The sequence below is a fragment of the Colossoma macropomum genome, unplaced genomic scaffold, assembly GCF_904425465.1.
Source record: "Colossoma macropomum unplaced genomic scaffold, Colossoma_macropomum, whole genome shotgun sequence".
NCBI lineage: Eukaryota > Metazoa > Chordata > Actinopteri > Characiformes > Serrasalmidae > Colossoma > Colossoma macropomum.
This window is the reverse complement of record NW_023494789.1, coordinates 15,838,863-15,853,243: the sequence shown is the minus strand read 5'-3', so window position 1 is coordinate 15,853,243 and position 14,381 is coordinate 15,838,863. Positions and strand designations below refer to the sequence as shown.

At 39.3% G+C, this 14,381-nt stretch overlaps 1 protein-coding gene across 4 annotated transcripts in view; it reads left to right on the top strand.

Annotated features, from left to right (window-relative positions):
* The window catches only part of shroom2a (shroom family member 2a), a 50,932-nt gene that overhangs the window by 12,979 nt on the left and 23,572 nt on the right, over window positions 1-14,381 (top strand). For all 4 annotated transcript variants that reach the window (XM_036570266.1, XM_036570271.1, XM_036570268.1 and 1 more), the window contains one exon: window positions 6,934-7,082. In XM_036570266.1, the coding sequence (XP_036426159.1) occupies window positions 6,934-7,082 (149 nt within the window). The remainder of the gene's footprint in view (window positions 1-6,933; window positions 7,083-14,381) is intronic.

The window sequence follows — 14,381 nt, the reverse complement described above, 5'->3', positions numbered from 1 at the left end:
GGTTTGTAAAATCAATTGAACAACCACTGAACACGCTGCTGTAAATACACTTAAAAAGAGCTCTGTGTATGTCTCAGCAGAAGCTTGCTCTGTGCAGTAGTCCAGTCAGGGGAGGGTCTCAGAACAAATGACGTGGTGATTAAGAGCTCTGTTCAGCAAGCAGCGTACATCGCACCCCGCAAGCTCAAACCACATCATTTTGGCCAAAAAAGACATTGTTAGCTTTGAAATGTCATTTTTTGTTTGAATTAAACTGACGCTGTTACTCCAGCCAGTAACGCTGGATTAAAACGATTAATGGCCGATACTGTGTGGTTACCCAGAAACTGTCAGTTATTGACAGATTCTCAGACTTATACAGTCGGCTGTCACAGGTATCACACCTGTGCAAATTATGTACAAGGACAGGCATGGATAATCTCTACAGAAGAAATTTAAATGCATCACATGTAATTAATATTGTTCTCTCAGAGACACATAAGTAGCTCAAATAGCTAAGCTCTTATTGACTCTTAGTAACTGTAATGTGATTACAGGAATTTTAAGTGTAATACATTACACTAGTTCATTACTAGTCATTCGCGGTCAGATGTGATCTCGTAATGAGAATACACATCTGGGGACAACATGTTAAACTTTTTGTGTTCAATTGGGTAAAAATCCACCATAAACAAGGAAACACCCCCTCTAAAACAACTTCCTGCTTGTTTGGAGTATTTTGGGAGAACTTTTCAACCAGGCTTTTCTTTAACACCATGCTAAGTTATAGGGATGGGGGGGAAAATTGATTCTTAGATGCATCGCGATGCGGACGTGGATGTCAAATGTCAAAAATCGATTTTCTAAATTTTATTTGATAACATAATGTTGACGGAACGCAAAAGGTGGGACTTTGCAAAGTGCGGAAGTGCAGCGCCCGGAAAGTCTGTGGCGGCACATTGCATTAAAAGCTAGCGCAGGGGTCGCAACCCAAATGGTAATAAGTCATTTTGTTTTTTCAACAAAAATCCAACTACCTTGGGAGCCACAACATTTTGAGTCCATTTTACCATCTTGGCTGTACATGTGTCTCAGTATGTGCTAATGTCCTAGTGTAGGGTAAAAATATAATACAAACAAAAACGCAGACTTACTTTGCTCTGCTTTAAGCTTTAGCTCAGTTGTAGCTGGTTTTCTTGCATCACCAGCTGTAAACATTTCCACAAAAGTAGAATAGTTTCTTGTAAAATGTCTCTCAATGTTCTACTTTTTACATGGCTGAAGCCAGTTTCTTGTTCTCCAGCTTCTCGTTCGAATTTTCCCGTTCCACCTTAAATGTTGCCTGAGGCACCAGTATGTAACTGCTGCACCATTCAAGGTGAAACGGGTAAAATACGAACGAGAAGCTGGAGAACAAGAAACTGACTTCAGTTTCACGTGTTTTTTTTAGTGCTTGACAGTTTCCTGTTGCAGATGAAATGTATCAGTAAACCAGCTGGAGTAATTATAAATGCAAATAAGTCTATTCGTCTCCAAATTATTGATGTTCTTCTTAAATCTTTCTCTTTGCCTTTTTGTTCGGTACTAGCTAGATGAACTAGCAGTTATAGGCTACATTAATTACAGTGTTTAAGATAATTTATTTTTAAAACTGTGTTTGAACGATCAGCAGAGCTTTATTTTACTGCAAAGGAGGATTATTTTATTTTTTGCCTAGAAATCTAATTCTGATGTGGAGCCGCAACAGGACAGTAAAAGAGCCGCATGTTACCGACCCTTAATCTAGCGTATGGAAGCACTTTGGCTTCTGTGGAGTTGAGGGGGAAAACCAAATTAGATGTTTTGACCTATTTTCTGCCCGGTTGTAGTTGCTGCCGACCAGAGGACCATCAATCAAGCGATGTCAAAACTTCCACCCAACTCGGAAAGGACAAAGTGAACTATAAACTGTATCACAACTTTTATTGCCAAGGATTTGTGTCTGTTGTCAGTCGTTGAGAAACAAGGCTTTTGCGCTATGTTGCACACTTTGGGACCGAGATACAGCGACCCGTCTCAAAGATATTTTACTCACACAGCGATCCCCCACACTCTACAACAAGACCGAAACCAAAGTTATGAAATCACTAAAGAAAACGGGTGGTATGGCTGTAACGTGATGCGTGGACATTCATTGCCACAGGATCTTATTTCACCATAACTGCGCTTTTTATCGCAGATGAGTGGCAACCTGCGTCTCGTCACGAGAGCAGTGAATGAGAGCCTTCCAGTTCACTTGCCACATCACTTCCATTTGATTTATTAATAAAAGATATTGGACGTAAATTCATTATGGACTATTACAAATACTTGGCTTTAAAAGTACAAAGTTGTCACACAGTAAGAAAAAAAGATCCTGTATAGAAAAAAAAGATGCATCGATAATCGTTTTATAATCGCATCCAGCCCTCTGAATTGTAATCGAATCGTGAGCTGTCTAGAGATTCCCACAACTACTCAGTTCCCATTCTAAGTCTACCTCGCAGCCCACATTTAGCCCAACTTTTATCGTGGTGGTCCACAGACATTTGTTTATGAGCTTGTGTCTGACAGCTTTGTTACAGGAAAAAACAATGACATTACTGTAACATTATATAATGTAACATTATTTTGTACCTTGTTACTACCAACTAGGGGTTACATAGACTAGTTGACTAATAAGTCCACTTGTCAGTGCTGTGGGCAGCAGCCAACTAATTATAGACAGGTAAAAACTGCGGTGAACCGACAGGAAAAGAGAACAGAAATCAGTTTTTCTGCTAAACACAAAGCCCAAAGTACTTTAATAGTGTGGAAAAACTACATAAAATGAAACCAGTTCTATTGTAAGCTGTACAAGACCGCGCTGAAATACAGTCTCATTAGCCAGACTGGGTAGGTTTTGAGAACTGCAATAGGAAAGGGCCATTTGACTGACATGCAAATCATCCTGTGACAGACTGTTTAGTACTTTTGGTGCAACTAGGCCTATATCTTGCTCTGAAAGGCTTATTGGTGAGTCGATGCAAGTGCTTGCATTTGATTTGATAAACAGTCATTTCTTTGATGCTGCATGGGATAGAGGCAGTATAATTCTCGGTGAGAGGGGATATTCTAAAAGCTATTTAGCGTGCGGTTTAACTCAGATAGCCTATATACTTCTATTGGCAGGGTGTCTGAGGTTGCTGAAATCCAGTTCTTCTACAGTCCACATTTCACACCTCAAACCGCAGAATCTACCGCTAGAACCAGACCCTAGCTACTAACAAAATATGTCCAGAACGCTTTTTTTTTGTTTGTTTTTTTTGTGGTTGTTTTTTGGCATTGACAACTAGTCAACAAGTGAAAATGAAGTCATGCAATGCCCTGCCTCCATCACTGTTCAGCAGTGCTTTTAAACCAGTATGACACGGGTCCTAGAAAAGGAGCAGAGATTCACTTTTGTTATAGGCTGACAGTACGTACTTGTACTTAGACGTACCATTTTTTTGGTATTATTCACTTATTTGTGATGTAATTTGTGATGTAAGCCTTTTTGTAACGTTATTGCTTTCTCATTGTTCAAACTCTTGATTTGACAATGGGCACTTTAGACACACATACACAAACTTAACGAACGTGATGTCCCTTGCCGTGCTCACACATTGTTGGTGGTTGGAGAGCTCTTAGTCCTGACCGTCCTGAAGGATTTATAACAAGGAAACAAGAGACAGCTTTGTATTGTGTAAGTTTACATGCAGAAAACAAAAGCATTTTGTGCTTTTGTGTTTGTTTGTGTGTATTTGGACCTTGGGTTGTATTCTGAGCCCTGTGTGGGAGCGCTGCAGGACAGACAGAAGCTGACAGCTCAGCGCCCTGTCAGCGCCGCACACAGGACGTCAGTCAGCAGAACACACACATTCCTCAGAGCCACATCCTTCCCCCCCCTCAAACTGCACACTCAGGCAGTGGAAGGACACGGGTGTTTGTTCCAGATGTCTAAGATGCTATGAACGTTCTAGAACTCCCGAATCAATGAATACCTAAATGCTTTGCAGTGTGTCTTTGTGGCAGTTGATCATACAGATGATAAAGTTCTCACTTATAGGCTCCCACTCTTTATCCTGTACGTGACTTTGATGGCTGTACTTTAGCTAGCTCTTATGCTCTTCTATTGTTCTCTATCATTTATTTTCTCAGTATGATGCTGATTGCCAGAGGGTGGGGCATTCATTTTTGAGCCTGTTTTAGATTAGCATTTGAGGTTATTTTAAGTTCTGCTTGTTCAGGCATTCTCAAACGCCTTCCTTGTTTTATATTCTCCGAGGGGATTCTGACTTGCAGAATCCTGCACATTCTGAAATAATAAACACAGCAAAGCCTGGATATACACAAGTCAGAACTAAAATAACCACTGTTGTGCATTGTGGGTTTGATGATTTAAGATGTTTTGTTGTTCAGGAAGCCCCTGGAGGTGTTTAGCCAAGCAGCTTTTGGATTTTACTTGCAACTTCAAAGAATACTGTAGTGCCTTAAAAGAGGCATATGAAGTGGTTAAACTAACAGTGTTGCATGATAAGCGTCAGTGTAAACTGTCAGATATTTCATTTATAATGATATGAATATGTATTCTTGTATAACCATATTTTAGCAATTTGTTTAACCTTGCCTTTGTAGTCGTTGGTGTACGAGTGTCCAGGATTTTTTTTTCCCCCAGGGCTTACTGATTTGTTACTCTTGAAGTGCTGAGTTGCATTTGACAGGGCTTGGAATGCTCTTAACAATGTAAATAAGCTACTAAATACCAGGATGTTATGATTTTTCATTTTAATTTTCAGTACCAGTGTTAAAATCACACAGAATATTACAGAAACTTAACTTTAGAAAGAGTTAAGTCTTTGACCTTTTAGATGACCTCATTAGGTTGCCCCAATTGTAAAGCAGCTTTGCTCAGTTGATAGTATAACCTAGTACATTGTGATGTTCAGCAAAAGGAATGCAGCCTAATGTCCTAATACTTAAACTTCTAAAAGAAATCTCTGCAATGAAATTCCAAGTTAAGTGAATGCAGTGGCTACCTGGGTGTCTTAGTGGACTTTGTTACTTTGTAGTGGACTTTGTTACTTTGAAGCCAGTTATTTCACTGTGATACTTCAGTGTTTAAGTCTTGACCATCAGTATTTGAAGTAGCACTTCCATTTTAGCACATAGCATGACATTTCATTTCAGGAATTCATGTAGACCAGACCTTACACTTTTCTACATGGCCTCCAAATCTGCCCTTTATGAGAGTGTAAGTAAAAGGCTTGCAATTAACCAGGTGCTAACTTGGCTCTGCTGGTGATCTGTGCGCAGCTTATGGCCTGAACCCCAGCGTGCTGATTTAATATGTAGAGCATGCCATTCCTGTGTAGTAATTCAGGCTAGAATTCTTTTAACAATAACACTTGGCAGCTGGAGAGCCATCGTTTGCAGCTTAAGTGAACCTGCTGCCCTTTGTTACAGTGAATGCCCTATTATACCCACCCACCAATTTGACCTTCAGAGGGAGATGATGCTTGGCAGATGATGATTGTTAAGGTCAGATAAGATCAAGGGCTCACATTAACCTTTATAGTACTGACCAAGAGAATCCTGGAGCTGCATAGTTGTAGGTAGTGCTTCTAATTGTAAACTGGAGGTCCAAACATTATTAAACAATATAGTGAAAATGGACTAACAACCATGCAAGATCTGGTAGACAACCAAAACTGTCAGATAAACATTATTTAAAGTAGTGCAGCACGATGATATCGGGTTCATATCTGTAGATATTTACTTTTGAAAATTTTGACATTGGACAAATAATATGGTTTGACCAATATTTCAAACGAATAGAGACACTGGACTACTGTGTTCATTTTACTTAATGTGTAACCCATCTGAAATAGATGTTATGGTTCTCTGTAATGCTAATCCAAGTGGTTCTAGTCCCAGTTTCTGCATGTTATGAATGTTTATGCATCAACATCAACATTGGTGTTGGCAAATACTCACATTAAATATATTGGAAATCTGCATCAGCTCACAATTCCCATATTGGTACATTCTTAATTTAATAATTTTGTCTTTAAGAGAGAGGAGAAAATCACTTTCCGCTCTTGCAGCAGATCTGAAAAAATCCATAAATTGTTCTGTCCATCTTTCCACTGTGAGAAGGCAACTCAGTGCTATGGGCCTGAAAGGATGTGCAGCTGTCAAGAAGCTGTTACTGAGAAAAGGAAATGGACAAAAAAGAAGAAAATCTGCAAAACAAAGAAGCTGCTGGTGTTCTCAGGACATTGGACTGGCCACCCCTAAGTCCAGACCTCAGCATTGTTAAATATGTTTATGGTATTATTTTAATTGTCAAGAAACAGAAAAGGTAACTGACTTCAAAGACTGAACTTGGTGATGTGGAAAAATATTCCTGTAGATTTCTTAACAAAACTGAAAGCCTGAAAACCTTCTAAAAAGAACAGAAGCTGCAGTAAAGCCAAAGGGTAGACACACTAAATACTGAAAAATGTGATATTTAGTTGATGAGGCCTCTGTGTAGTATCTGTTAAATGTTATCTGTTATGTTTGACTGGAAATTACACAAATGAAAAGGTGGTCTCCAACTTTTGCACAGTACTGTATATTCATGGTGTTTGTACCCTGTACTAATACTTCTGAATAGAGTTGACTGACCTATGCTGAAGTGGCTTCTTTAGATACTCTGTGGCACAGCAGATGTCTGTAAGCTCCTGCCATTCAGGGACATGTTAGCTGTTTGTTGTAACCCCCCCTTGTGTCCTTACGTGCTGAAGCATTTTTCTCTGCAGGGTTTTTTTTGTGTGTGTGTGTGTGTGTGTGTGTGTGTGTGTGTGTGTGTGTGTGTGAAAGAGTGACTGTATTTCTGTGTACTGTGCCTTATCTGACTCTTGTGTGTTGCAGGTGGAAGAAGGCAGTAAGGCTGCTGCTGTGAGACTTCAGGCAGGAGACGAGCTTATAAACATCAATGACATTTCCCTCAGCGGCTACAGGCAGGAGGCTATCTGCCTAGTGAAGGGCTCCCACAAGACACTCACTCTGGTGGTGAAACGGTAATCTATGTGCACAGACACACGCAAACCCACCCCTGGGCCTCACACACCTGTTCCCCATGCGCCAAGAGCGCCCATCTCCATGGCTACTTTTTGAGTGCAACCATAGTGACAGACCATAGTACCACGGGCAGTGATGTGATATGGGGACCTGCTCTTTGTGATGAGAATTACTTTGTATCAGTGCATTCCTGTAAAATTCTGTGTGCATTATAGGTCAGTTAGAACGTAGGCATAGCTAAAACTATTTTGTGCGCCCCATAACACGTAACATATACAGTGCAAACAATGTGCTGTCATGACTGTTGGTAAGAAGTCTCTGAGCTGTTCATTTATTGATTTTAGAGAATAATTACAGAAAATTGGTAGTGGTGCTCAGCAGTTCACTTTGCCCTAATTTTGCTGTTGTACCTTGATATGTGTTTGTAAGCTGACTATGATGCCACCTAGTGATATCTTACTAAGTACTTGGTAATTACCATCATCTTTGCTTACTCTGTAAAGTATGTCAGTGCACACGTATCCTTTGTTTCATATTATGTTGTTATTCTTCATTTCTGAGCTAATGAAAGGACGTTTATGACTCAAAGTCCTACTTAGACACCTCACTCTTTCAGTGTGACCTGTTTTTCATGCTTCTCCAGTAGCGTATTTCCCCCATTATGCGTTGATTTAATATACTGACTCTAAGGCTATTCTTAAGAGTGTATTGATCTGTACTGATTATGTACTATTAGTCATTAAACTACTGTTTCTTGTGGATGCAACAGGAATTGTCAGTGGCTTGTTGGTTTCATTGAAAATTGGTTGTTGGAAATGTTGGTTATAACAGAAAAACAGATGTTTTTAAAAATATTTTTTTGTAAGTGAAGTGTTGACTTCCTGTAATTCCAATTCTGCTTCTTGTTATCACATGACCCACAAACGGAAATGTTCCTCAGCATTTCTGGGTTGTTTGCATATGTAAACAGGGATACAGCCTAACTTTATGATTAACGTTCAGTGGATCAGTATGTCCACGTATGGTGGAGAAGTCCTGATAGGCCAGTTTGGCCAGATTGTTCCTTGATGTTACGACAGTTCCCAGTAAGTGCTACACATGAGTGGGAAGCATGGCAGGGAAGTGAAGAAAGTGACAGGGTGAGTCAGGGGTGGGCAGTATGACTTTTTTTATTGTTATTGTGCTAAATTACATTAAGCCACAGCATGAGTTTATGGACAAATTGTGCATATGGTCAGTACTTCAAGTATTATAGTGACCAACTGCCTGTTTCATTAAAATGAGTGTGATTTGGCCTGGTTAATTGGATTTAGAAATGTTGAATACAGTTTTTGATAGTATTTTTATATGTCACACTGTGGGTTCTTTTATGTCTGTTTCAACTCACCAAACCTCACGAAAGCTAAACACTGTGATGCGTATAATGTATCCTAGAAATGTCTTAAAGTATCATGGTGTTATATTTTTTACCATATCCACCCTGTTAGTTCATTGCCATTACTTTCATTATTGGTTATACTTTAACATTTTAGCTAGCTGCTATTGTGTTATTGTTGTCAGCAGCTAGATCTACAGTTTCTGTCTGTCACAGCAGATTTCATGCAAACAGTAGTAAATCTGTAAATCTAACCTCTGAGGTTGATGTGTTTTGTTAACCTTTAGCTAAATGGAAGCCTCTGGGATTCTAGGCATCCGACAGTATAAATGCAGTGAGTCTGATCCCTTTTATTTTGTTGTTTTGGATTTGAAAGTGTATGTAATCAGTTTCCACAGGGACTGCCTTATCTTACAGTAATGAGGAAACTAGCTTTCAGCACTTGCTCATGTTTAAGGGTGTTGCCTGTGTTTTGCATATGATGACCTCATTTGAAACTGTGAAGTCACAAAGAAAGAGTTGTCAGGCTTGTTCCAGGTACTGTACAAACATTGGAGGTGGGATGAGTAGGTGCAAAAGCTATGCTTATTTAGCAAGAGTCTGTTTATTACGGTGAATAATGCAGCTATATTTGTGTATTGATTATGTTGTCTAAGGTAGTCTGACCAGTTTATTTTATGCTATTTATTTCTACATAATCATGGAATAGCACAAATAATAGTGCTATATGAGCTCATTTTTTAAAAAAACATCTTTGCAGCAATGCAGCAATAGATTTTGGAGTAGGGTCCACTGTGGATTTGTCACCCACTTTGCTTGTACAGACGAGTATCAGCTGATAACGAATTTGATTTGATACTTGCATTTTCATAGATAATGCAACCACACTGTGTACATCTCAAGTTATACATTGGAACAGAAAAGAACCCGTAGTGCCATATAAAAAAATAGTAATTTAAAAAATGATGAATACATTGATTTTTGTTCAACGTTTCACATCCAATTCTGCTATAAATCCAGTTAAACAGAACCATTAAATCTTTCACTGTAACAAAACATGCAGTTGTACAGTGTTCTACAAGTAGTGAGAATATCCACAATATGCTCAGAAAAGTATATGGTAACATATTGTGAAGTATATTATCATGATAACGGTAAATATTGTTTCATGCACGAAAAATGAAAAATGTGTTACATGTATTATGCACGTGAAAAATAGTGATTTTACTGTGGCATTAAAATTATTTTTTACATATGCATAATCTGGTAGTCTTAACTGATTTTTTTTTTGCACCCCTTTTTTATTCAATATGACTGACTGAGCTGATGGTTTCCTTGCCAGTTACTTTTAAAATGCTGCAGTGAAATCACTTCATTTTGCATGTTTGGATAGTGTTGCACACTCTGAACTGATATTTTTTATTCCTTTGGATTACTTACCTGTTAAATAACAGTTGTATACTCTTTCACCATTCAGTTTCAAATGAATTATTTCAACTTAAACAATACAATTACTTTAATTCATGGTGCATCAAAACTTTTTCAGTGATTTGAAATATCTTTGAAGTTAATTATCTAGGCAGCTTTCACTATTTCATGTAAAAACGCATGCTAGCCACTTGGCAGAGTTTCTAACAGCATGCCACAAAAGAAATCTCCATTCCAGTCGAGTGAGTGCACTGCACACTGACCCAGTGAAACAAAAGTGGCCTGTGGATGGCTCCATTGTTGCTCTGGGCAACCACAGTGCCCAGTAGACTTTATTTGTTTGGATTCCTGAGGCCTTCATGGGCTTGCGAGGGGCATGGATGGAGGCACTTATAACATTTTTCGCCATACGTCTAACGTTACATATTTTTTTTAAAAAAGTGGTTAACTTCAGCTTTTTTTGTTTTTTTTTCTTGCTGTATAACAAATAAGTGAACCCAGTGCACAATTTTCATTTCATTAAAGCATTAATCAGTAAATGTAAAACCGTCCATTAAACAATTGATAAATGTTAAACAGTACTGCTAACTAGGAGAGAGGAGCTGGTTAACATTAGCTTCACTAGAACCACAGAACATGTTCAATTTTGGCTAACTAAAGTAGTCACAAATTTAGATGATTACAAATAATGAACAAAAATCTGAGAGAGTAAAGTCGAGCAACCATGGAAGGGACAGAAAGACGAAATTAAACCTGTTTTATGGTGGTTGGATCCGTAGCCTGATAGGCTACCATAACGTTAGCTTTTGAGAGAGCAAAAGTAGAGTAACAGTAGGCCAAAATCGAACTGGTTCTGTGGTGTTTGGGAGAAAGCTAAGTTAGCAGGCTAAACGTGCCACACCAGCACAGGCCTGGCTGTAGCTAACTGATGCTAAAATGAGAGGAAGGTCGAGAGACTGGTCTTGAAGTGAAAGCTGAAATCAGATGTGTTCTTTGGTTTGTGCAGAGAATGTGCGGTTCTGGTACCTGTAGCTCTTTGCCATGGCTGAGCTACAATCATGCTTAGCTTTTCCGAGGTGTTTGCTGGCTCTGATAGCTTCCTACCTTTTTCTGTTGGCGCCATCTATCAGTGAGCTCCCACACCACCAAACAGTGAGCCCCCTAAAATATAAATGGGTGGAATGTGTTTATTTATCTGTTTAGACATGGAATAGAAATTTGATGTCATAATTTTTGAAATAATGTCATAATTTTTAAATATGGTCATCATTTTTACATACCGCAATATACCATATTACTGTCATACTGACCCTAGTCAGCCCTAGTCAGCATTATTACGTCATTCAACAGCAAAAGGACCAGCTACTCATCTATGGATCACTTGGTATGGATCCAAGGAGAAGAGGTCTGCACGGAACCCACCGCAATATCTCGTGGCGCATAGGCGCATTTTCATTGTTGTGCTCGGGATGGGTGGGAAACCAGCCCACTGCAGATGGGAGTGGGCCGAAGCATGCCAAGCCCAGCAAAATACCAAAAATAACCATTCTGTGGTTTAGGTCTTGCTTTGTGTTTGCTGGGAATAAATGCTGTATGGTCAAGTTACTTCACAGTGAGCCTGATGACCATGGACTGCTGTGTTATTTCAGCAGAGGGCAACATTTTTGTGAACAGACTGTCAGATATTGAATGTCTCTTTGCCTTGACAGAACTGCATGGGCGGGAGTGGGCCAAAATGTTTCGGTTGCGGGCGAGGGCAGGACAAATGTCCCATGCAGAACACTACCAGGGAGCTTAAGCTTCTTGTGTTGCATCAATGTCCTCTATTGTCTTTGTCTTCATGCTAGTTCTGTGATTACTGCTAAATCACACATAGGAAAGAGTGAAATTAAAACCTTGCCACACTTTTGTTTACTGTTGCTTAGTAATCAGATATGTTCATTGATATCACTGGCGTTGGCACCTGGAATGAATAAACTCTTCAGCAATCTACTGGATTCTGTATTTCAGCTCTTGAGACAAAGTCATTAATGCCATCTAGTGGCTAAGCAGGCAGGGAGGCTTCCAGATGAATACTGAATGATTCATGCATTTATAAACATTTTTTTTACTTTAGTGTTCCCATATTCTGCTTAGGTTCTACTCTCAGAATGTTAACAATACAAAGGTAACTAGGTTGACTTTCACATTGTAGAGACATATGTTGAGGATTATTGGTTTGAATTTGTGTTGTAGCACATTCAACTCCAGGTCCATTAAAAGTTACTACAGACTTTGTTAATCATTCAGCGCTCAGCTACCCAAGTCCTTGTTTTTACCATCTACCATCTAATAGAGTACAGCTGTGAATTGTCCTCAAACATAGAATCATGTTGCTTTGTGCTGATAATGACCTGGGCAATGTCCATGTAGGTTTCAGAAGCCAATTATATCCAGCAAAGCTCCTCAGTCACATAAGCTTAGAGAGTACTAATCAAAGCAGGGGATATGCTCAGTTGCTTATTCAGTGACTTGCAGAATATGTCAAGGGAAACACTGGCATTATGTGGCATTCCAGACTATAAACAGACACTGAAAGCTGGTTTTAAGTTTATTTCTTGATGTTGGGAGGAACTGTCATACACAACAGTAAGGACTAGTGCTATAGCTGCTTCTCTTTAAACAAACTGTTGAGTTTTCCATCAGCAAGGTGAGTTGACACTAGCGAGTTAGACGCTTTTCATTAGTATTAATGGAAAAGCTGTTGTTTTCACAAGAAGGCAGTGTAATCAAGCTGGTATAATTACAGGCAGTGTAATCTAACAGGGATAATTACAGTGCGAGTTAGCTACCTAAGTTAAGCACATTCTACAGCAGTATCAGACCCTGAGTAATGAGTACATTTTGAAGCAAAAATTTGCTGAAAGTACAATTTTTTTTCTAGAGTGGATTTGACAAAGTTTGTCTTGCTTGTTTCCTTCTTGTCATTTTTTAAGCAAAATGAAAATGGAAACAAAATGAAAATAGTAATTGTCTATTGGTTCACACTGAAAGTTTAGTATTTATCATCCCACTTGCCCTCCTCATGCTATGATGCCAAGGACTCTCTGTTCTTGATCTGTTCTTGTCATGGCTGGTATGTGAACAGTACATGGAAAAGATGGTGATGTGGGATTTGTCTGCCTGTTCCTGGCTCAGTCAGCACATTTCAAAGGCTTAAGGGCCCGTGTTTGACATTTCCCATGAACAGCCTCATGATAAGCCTGTACCCAGTGTTACACCAAAAATTTCATAGCACTGTTGGGGCTAAAAAGTAAGTTTGTGCTAAATGATGGTTTTCGCATGTGGAGGTGGTGTTTGTGTACTAATGAAGTGACCCCTTATTTTGTTACTTTAGATACTTTGGGTAAATATATTTATTTCACTGAAAATGCAAAAGTTTTGAGTGTTCCTTTGCCACTTATATTAGTGCCAGGCTTCAAAAATATCTTGAGAGCTTCTTTGGATTTTACTTAAACAAAAACAATGTAGACTAGTGTATGGGAGTGGTGATCTTGACATCTGTGTCACGATAACGTACAAGGATTTTATGCAAACAGAGGAGCTCCAGTTTTCAGAGTGGGGGGGCAGCCAACTGTGCAGCCACTGACTCAACAGTTGGTATGACATGCAGCCCAGGAATGTGTTGGTCATTACGAGCAGCTTACGCTTGGCCTCTCTCGGCCCTCTATCAGGGGTCTGATTCAGATGGTTGCTGAAAAAAGCCTTTGTGTAGGCCTTCAAAAACTATGAAAATCGCTGAATCCCTTATAGCTAAGTCTTCTGTGTGCTTCATCAGCATTTTTTTCCAGACTCGGTATCTAGTGTTACCTTTAATGAAGTTCTACAATTTCTACCTGCTGCTATTGAGCAAAGCCTATTAAATGTGGACTATACTTATCAGATAAGCCATCTTCGTTGGTCACAGCACTAGATAAATGTCTACATTTTCACCTTTTGTCAGTTTTTGCTCAATTAAAGAACCTGCCAGGATCTTATGGTCCATCTGTCTGAGATAAACTTTTGTTTGTGAGTTTGTTTTGTGAACTGTTTGTGAGTTCCTGGAGTAAATTATTTGATGGTTATTATGATGGAAAAGCTTCTATCTGGATTTTGTTTCCTTCAGACCAGAACAGTTCTTCTGTTATCATCTTGCATTTCTTCTATAATCTGGTCTGTAGCAGACCACTTGTTTGGATGGCGGGGCAGTTATGTGTAAAATTATTAACTTTGTAGATCAAACCGTAATTGATGATCACAGTTTTTCCCTTTTAATCACTGATTTTACAGGCTATTTTTAGAAAAATGTGCTACAGGTTGATCATTGAAGGTCCTAACCTGGTCTTAAACCAGATGGTCCACGTCAGAACTTGAGACATTCAGTCAGACAGAGCAAGTCACTTGATCCATGAGGGGAGGCTGAGGTCATGGGGCATGTTTGGTGAAGTCTGGTGCTGCCTGAGACAGGCGCCCCACA